This window comes from Malurus melanocephalus, unplaced genomic scaffold (assembly GCF_030028575.1).
Source record: "Malurus melanocephalus ecotype Western Australia unplaced genomic scaffold, MMel_1.1 scaffold_39, whole genome shotgun sequence".
NCBI lineage: Eukaryota > Metazoa > Chordata > Aves > Passeriformes > Maluridae > Malurus > Malurus melanocephalus.
Genome location: NW_026623271.1, coordinates 3,466,376 through 3,473,949, shown reverse-complemented (window position 1 = coordinate 3,473,949; position 7,574 = coordinate 3,466,376). Strand labels below are relative to the sequence as shown.

At 42.1% G+C, this 7,574-nt stretch overlaps 1 protein-coding gene across 1 annotated transcript; it reads right to left on the bottom strand.

Moving 5' to 3' along the window:
• Positions 1-1,474: 1,474 nt before the first annotated feature.
• DLD (dihydrolipoamide dehydrogenase) lies at positions 1,475-7,093 on the bottom strand. Its single transcript, XM_057364541.1, has 4 exons — positions 6,996-7,093; positions 5,918-5,993; positions 5,133-5,212; positions 1,475-1,582 (listed from the first exon to the last, which is right to left on the bottom strand). The coding sequence occupies exons 1-4, from the start codon at positions 7,032-7,034 to the stop codon at positions 1,490-1,492; spliced, it is 288 nt and encodes a 95-aa protein (XP_057220524.1). The 5' UTR covers positions 7,035-7,093; the 3' UTR covers positions 1,475-1,489.
• Between the last annotated feature and the right edge of the window lie 481 nt (positions 7,094-7,574).

Sequence of the window (7,574 nt, the reverse complement as noted above, 5' to 3'; positions counted from 1 at the left end):
AAAAAAAAAAAAAAGAACAGATAAAGTAAAGGAAAAGAAAGATGATTCTGACTGTCTGCTAAAAAGAAGATACAGAAAAACTGGATGAGAAAAATCTACACTAAAATGCCTGTGTAGACATGTGTGAGTTAGATTTTGAGTTGTGCTGAATTTACTACAACTGCATAGCTGATTGAGTTGGAGCTGGGTGGATTGGAGATAGCTCAGGTACATGGATCTTCAAGTTCATAGATAAAATTAGAATAGTTTTTATAAGGATGGCTATTAATCAGTAAATTGAAATTCGGAACCTTGATAACTGTATTTTGATCAGAATATAGTTTAGACAGGATCTTACTAAGAAAACTGATTATTTTGTTATAGCCATCCCAAATACAAAGTTATCAGTATCTCTGCAAGTACAACAGACTGTGTGATTTTGCACAGACATAAATCTAAAAGATTTAAAAAGCACAGTAGAAGATTCAAAAGTCATTTTTAAATACTTGCCTTATCTACATATGCTTGAGTAAAACTAATACTATTAAAGTAAGATAATTCCATTTTTATAATTATTATCAACATCTTTAAAATTAATTTCTCCACGTCACTGCCACAACCTCAAATCTGCAACATCCACATTACTTAAAGGACACAACCACTACTTAAGCCTTCAGCAATTAGAATGGAAAAAATCCATTTCCATTTTACTATTTTGGGTGATCTCCTGAAGCAGAATATTTGAATTATTTATTGTTGCCTTGGTGTACACAGCCTACATATCCACCTCTTATGTTTATTGCCATTCAAACAAATTCTAGATAGCATTCAAGTTTAACCACAGGTTCAGCAGTTATTCATAAAAGCTAAAAAGGATAAAAATATAAAAAGGAACTTAAGAAGTTAGTTAAATAGATTCTAGCAGAGTTTCAAACTTTCAAGGTAACACTGTGTGGATTAACATTTTTGAGTGGTGCTTCATTATATTAAGATACTCTGAACTTCATCAAAATTATACTTAAAATGTTTATAAAAATGAATATAATTTATTTTTGAAATCTTAGTATTTATACTGTATTTTCTCATCCCATGCTAATGGCACCTCTTGAGCAAAAGGATTAGAAACAGCAAGGGATCTTGTTAAGAATATTACGTCTGTCACTGCAGTCATTACAAATCTGGCATTAACAGTGTCCTCCTTCACCTGCTGGGTGCTATTGAGGCAAACTCCCCAGCAACAGCGCTGTCCTTACAAAGGCCTAGGCGTGAAATTACTTAAAACCAGATTGACAATGTCAAATATTAGGTTCTTAAGAATTTCTTCTCACTTCTCCTTTCTTTCAGAGTGCATGTGTTAGACTCAATACTTTCTCTCCACACCTGCACTGCTCCACACAAGCACCACCAGTCTCACCCTGCAGGCCATTTTGCACATGTACGACCATCTTGAGAAACTCCTTCCTAATCTCCTTCCAAGTGCAGCACATCATATCAGCTGTTTTTAGTGAAGTTATGACAAACTATGTACACTTACCTTGGATGGAATACATCCAACATTCAGGCACGTTCCCCCTAACGTTGGATTTTTTTCTACACAGACAGTCTGAGGAAAAAGAACAGAGGAAAAAAAGAATTTTTTAGCAATACTATGCCACTATTTCTTTATAGGCTTAGAACTGATGACAAAGACAAAGGCAGTTGTCTAGTAATTCTACCTCTACAAGTGTGTGATTAATTTCACTCGCAGGTTTATTTTGTGGCTCATATTTCCCTTCCCTCATTTTTTTTCCTAACCTAAAACCCACAAAATAGTCTTTGCAACAAAATTCTTTGGTACAGTGCTGTCTTATGGTATTCACATTTTCATATAAGTTTAAGTGCTGCCCTACTACAAAAACCTACAAAGTAAATAATAAATACAACAATCAGTTCAGTAAAAGATGTTCCCCCAACAATAATAGAAAAAAATGCAAATCATGCAAAGATGTATATAAACAAGAACATAAGGTAAGTGAACTGGCATAGATTTAAATCCCATGAAGCAATCTTTTCTTCAAAGAAAACAAAACGGAACAGAACACCCAAGCCATAAACAACACTTCCTCCTGTGAACACACTATCCTGTAAGGTTCACTGATATAAAGTTGTGCCAACACCTATAATGAAAAAAAAAAATCAAGTAAAGCAAAACCAAACAAAAATAAGGTCGATACCAAGAGGGATAGAAAATATTTCATCTCCTTCTGATTAAACTGACAACATCAAGGTGTGCCAAGGACAAAAACAACTGCCAAAACTTCATAGAGAAACAGAGTATTTGGAGAGAGAGTGGGGGAGAGAGTATCATAAACCATTCTTGCAGAAGCAAAGGAATTGGCATTTTCTTTGGAAGGTACATGTATATTCAAAATAATTGTTTCTTGGTTTACCCTCTTAAGAGCTCCAGCCTGCTGATAGGTAGTTACTCAGGTGAAAGCCGTTCATAATTTCTTTAAACTGCTGTTTTTGTGCTAAGGTAGGGATCATTGTAACATGAAAAGCAGAATTCACCGAATCAAACCACAGGAACATTTTGAGACACGCTGATCTCCTACCTCCCCTTCCTCTTGTTTTAAGCACATGAATGCAAGAAACATCACGTAAGGGCTACAAAAGCTGCATCATGGATCAAACAGCACAAGACTGCTCCTATAAGGATGCAATAAGGACATTCTGCCTCATCCACTTTACATCAACTTCACTGACCAGACCAAGCAAAGCTTTTGCAAAGTGAATACCCAGAGCACACTGTCGGCAGTAACAGAAGATGCCCGTGGTGGTGACATGTAGACTTGATGCTTGTGCTAGCAGAAACAGCATTAAAACTGGAAGTTAAGTAATTCAGTAGAGAAGAATCAGGTTCTTCCATGGATGGTGTAACTATATAATCTTTTTACCAGTCTGCTAAAAACATCTCATATTCCTCAAGGACACCAAAAGGATCATACATGCTTATTCACTGCAGAGAATTTTCCCCTCTCTGACTAGCTGTGAAATAGTGTTAACAGAATTATTTTTTGCTATGATGAAAAACAGAGTCTAGGACACTTTTCAACCCCCTTGTGTATGGTATCCTATTGTTAATCACAGATATGAAGGACTCAAGTACAGCATTGTTTCAGGAAAAGCTGGTATATAGCCAGCCACAAAAATCACATTAGAATAATCAAACATAAACATGGCAGAAGGCCACAATTTTAATTAAAACCTGTAGCATTGAGCATCTTTTTTTTTGTCTCAACCACTACTAGCTCAGTAACAAAATACATCCAGAAGCAAGCGTTTTTATTATGACAAAAATAACAATTCACAAAGTTGTCTAAAGACAACTCAATTGTTTGCACTAGGTCACAGGCAGATGAACAACTTAATAGAATTTCAAATGTCCATATTTGGTACAGTTACATTAGAAGGCTAAAAGATACCCAAGAACATGTCACTGACACCCACTTGTGGGAGTACAGACCAGTGAGGGACAACACTCAGAATTACAAATTCAGTTCGGAGGGACCTCCTCTGGAGGCCATCTAGCTAAACCTCCTTCTCCAAACACATTCAGCATCAAAGGCATTGAGGGAGACGCTTCTCCACTCCACTCTGCTCTGGTGAGAYCCCACCTGGACTACTGTATCCAGCTCTAGGGATCCCAATGCCTAGAGTGACAGACATGCACCTGCTGGAGCAAGTCCAGAGGAGGCACCAAGTTACCAYAGGGCTGGAGCACCTCTACTATGAAGAYAGGCTGTGARYTGGGACTGTTCAGCCTGGAGAAGGCTCTGGGGAGACCTTAAAGCAGCCTTCCAGTACCTAAAGGGGCTTAGAAGGAGGCTGGAGAGGGACTTTTCACAAGGACATTCAGTGACAGACATGGCCTTAAACTGAGGGAGGGTAGATTTAGATCAGCTCTTAGGAAGAAATTCTTTACTGTGAGGATGGTGAGGCACAGGAATAAGTTGTCCAAAAAAGCCATGATGTTCCATCCCTAAAAGTATTCAAGTCTGGGCTGGATTCGGATGAGTCTCTGAGTACCACGGTCTAGTGGAAGGTGTCCCTGCCCATGACAGGGGAGCTGGAACAAGAGAGTCTTAAAATGACCCTTCCAACCCAAACCATTATGTGATTCTATGATGAATCAGGTGGCTCAGGGCCTTGTACAGCCAAGGTACAGATGAAGACTACATGCTATATATAGTAGCCTATTCCAGTGCTTCACTGTAACTCATCAACAGGAGTTATTGTCCTTACTAGGTGATGAAACCAGCTAATTTTGGTCATGAACACTTATTTTTCATAACTCAGGAACATTGAGACATATCAAACAGTAGAAACACGCTCAAGACTACTAGCACCACCTTCTCAGAGTTCCAGATAATTAAGAAAATAATGCAGTGCCAAGAGAGTCAGTTGGTCTCACACTAAGGAATGAGGCCAAAAAAATACACTGCTTAAGTCACATTCTGTATTTTTGTAATTTTAAAAATATCTGAAATATATTATACACATACAACTCCCACAATACTTAATGAAATGACTAGCACACATCAGACATAAACTGCCTCTTCAAAAAGCATTCAAAGACAACAGGCAGAACAACAGAGATGAACATAAATAAATGTAACTAAGATACTATAATATTTCTACACACATATTTTTGCATCTAAAATTACCACATGGGAGTGGAATTCCTCTACTCACACTTAAGAGGCGTATCAGATGAATGTGGCTTTTTCCCCTTTTGAGTTCCCTCAGTCTGTTTTCCTTTGCCAGTGGTGTTTCTGTCAGTCATTGTCTCTTTATCTTTCCCTTTGTTGAGAGAAAAATTCCTTCCTAGCACTGTTTTCCCACCTTCTCTTTCACAAGAGTGCAAGCCCACCTCAATTATCAGTTCCAAGCAAAAGCAAGCTGTTCTGAGCAGCTGTGTCAGTAGCAGGGCTATAGAGAGTATTACGGTCACATCTCCAAATTCTGTATAATCTGGGTAAGCAAGGTAAGGAAAGATTAACTAAAGATGTCAACAGCATCTGGTGGCCTAAGATGGGACAGAAGAATTACAGCATCACACAGACACCTTTCAAGTTCACCTGGATGACTGTTCTGCTGAATGAGGTTCTCACCTTAAATCCAAGCTGCGCTGCTTTGATAGCAGCGACGTACCCTCCAGGCCCAGAGCCGATAACCGTGACATCGGCGTCAACTGAAACAGAAAACATTTGACTTTTTTTTTTTTCCCAGCAAAATAACTTCATGTTAAGAATTATGCAAGTTAATGAATTAGGTCTGGAAAAGGAAGTTACATCTCATATCTGAAAATAACTTTCTGGACAGGGGGAAAGGTTGTATAGAGGTAGCCATTCCACTAGAAAAATAACCAGTCTTAAATTTCACAAGGAAAATAATGTAAAATGACAAGAATAAACTGAATTCCCCACCCCTGTAACTCAAAAGCCTTTAAGAACTTAACCCAAGATGTCTTGATAGTTTATTGTAACGTTTTTTCCAACACAGCTTCTGTTGATGTTTAGCACAAATATTAAATGTTTACCCAATGCCACAAATTTATAAAGAAGAAAATATGGCTGCAATAGATATCTATGCAACCTCTATTGATCATAAAGCAGTGGAAGTGATGAACTTTGTACCTAGTTCATATCTTGTAACCACAAACTCCTTTAGAATATTAATTGACATACGAACAGTGATGGGAAAGTTCAACTTTTATTTACACCTTTAACTTGAAATCTAATAATGCAAATAAACCACGATTTTTCATCTAAATCTCCACTCTGACATGGATTTCCGCTAGACAACTGATGTCTGAGTTTGAAGTATTGCTCAGTTTTTTGTAGGGGTTTGGATTGGTGGGGCTTATTGTACAAAAGAGTTTTTTCATATTAATTACCTTGATCGGCATAGGACCTTTGTGGCACTGCACAAACTCCCTGAAGACCATGATGAATCCGATCAAAATGGCTTCTCTAAAAAGGAAAAAAATGAGTTAATAAGTTAAAAATAAGTTAATAAGTTTTTAAGTTGATAACTTAAAAATAAGTTATAAAAGTTTATGCCTATCCTTGAGGGAGAACAAGCAATCAGCCATACACAGATGAACACACAGTGACTGTAACCAGTTAACAAAAACAGGAACAGCATGACCGAAGCAGACACACTGGGCACTGACTGGAACAAGAGGCAGAAGTTGCTCTGCCACCTACCTGCCCTGTCACCACAGTCTGTCATCACACCTGTTCTCAGGTCAGACTCACCTCAGGCTGCCGCTAGCTACACAACTTTCAACTCTTTATATGGGGCTCTCAAACCACAAAATGACATAAATTATATGTCTCCACAGGCGTTTATGAAGAGTCTTGTTCTGCAACCATCCCCTTCAGCCACCTCCTATGTACAGGCAGCTATATCACTCATTTGTATCTGTATCGAGCGGGCAAGTTTTTTTAACCTTTACGAAAAGGTAATGGGACAGTACAGAACAGCTGCTACAAGCATATGGAAGGCTGATCACCCTGTAACTGGAGTAGCGGATGTCTGTGGGAGCATTTGCGAATTCCCCGTCTCCGCAGCCCAAAAGCTGGGCCCGGCCCCACTGACAGCGGCGCTTTTCGCAGCCACCACGGCCGCGGCCTCCTGCGGGCCGGGGCTCCGTGGGACCCACACCGACAACCCACACGGCAGCAGGGAGGCTGGTCCCTGCTGCTCACGGACCCTGAGGGCCGCCCGGGCCGCCGCGTCCCTTCCGCCCGGCCGAGAGGTGAGGGAAGGGGACAGCAGAGCAAGGAGAGGAGCGCAGCCAAGGCCCGCGCCCGCCTCAAGGCGCCGCTCCGGCCCCGCCCGCCCTCATGCACGCCCCTGGCGGGGTGAGGGGGCTAAGGAAAGCCCAGGCCTAAGCTACCCGGCGCGGCTCCCGACCCTGATCCCTCCCCTCCCCTTCGCCTCGCCTCGCCGCCCCGCCGGGGCCGTACCCGAGCGAGCGCGCAGGAAACGCGACCCCAGCGCTGCATGGTGGCGGTGCCGCCGCGCCCCGGCCGCTCAAGGACTCCGCGGACGCGCGCAGGCGCAGGCGCAGTGCGGGGCGGGGCGGAGCGGCGCGGGGCGGGCCCTGCAGCCTCTGGAGCCTCTGGAGCCTCAGGGCTGGGAGGGAGCTCGGGGGATGATCCTGGGGGGTGATCCCGGGGGATGATCCCGGCCAGCCCACACCGGGCAGGGCCACCTGGAGCAGGTGACACAGCGGCGCAACCAGGCGGGTTTGGAATGTCTCCAGACAGCGGGACTCCGCGACCGCCCTGAGCGGCTGTTCCAGTGCTCTGCCACCCTCAACATAAACCAGTTCTTCCTCATACTGAAGCGGAACTTCTTGTGTTTCAGGTCATGGTCATTGCTCCTCATCCTTATGCTGGGCACCACTGCAAAGAATCCGGCAAATCCTCTTGGCACCCGTCTTTGAGATATTGATAGAATCAGAAAATCATAGAGTATGCTGAGTTTGAAGGGACCCATCAGGATTCAACTCCTGGCCCTGCACAGGACACTCAAATAGTCAC

Excerpts from the sequence above, each read along its gene's own strand:
- DLD (XM_057364541.1), bottom strand. The coding sequence starts at position 7,034 with ATGCAGCGCTGGGGTCGCGTTTCCTGCGCGCTCGCTCGG. Across the intron at positions 5,994-6,995 it reads TTTCCTGCGCGCTCGCTCGG|AGAAGCCATTTTGATCGGAT; the intron begins GTACGGCCCCGG and ends TTTCCTTTTTAG. Across the intron at positions 5,213-5,917 it reads AAGGTCCTATGCCGATCAAG|TTGACGCCGATGTCACGGTT; the intron begins GTAATTAATATG and ends TTTCTGTTTCAG.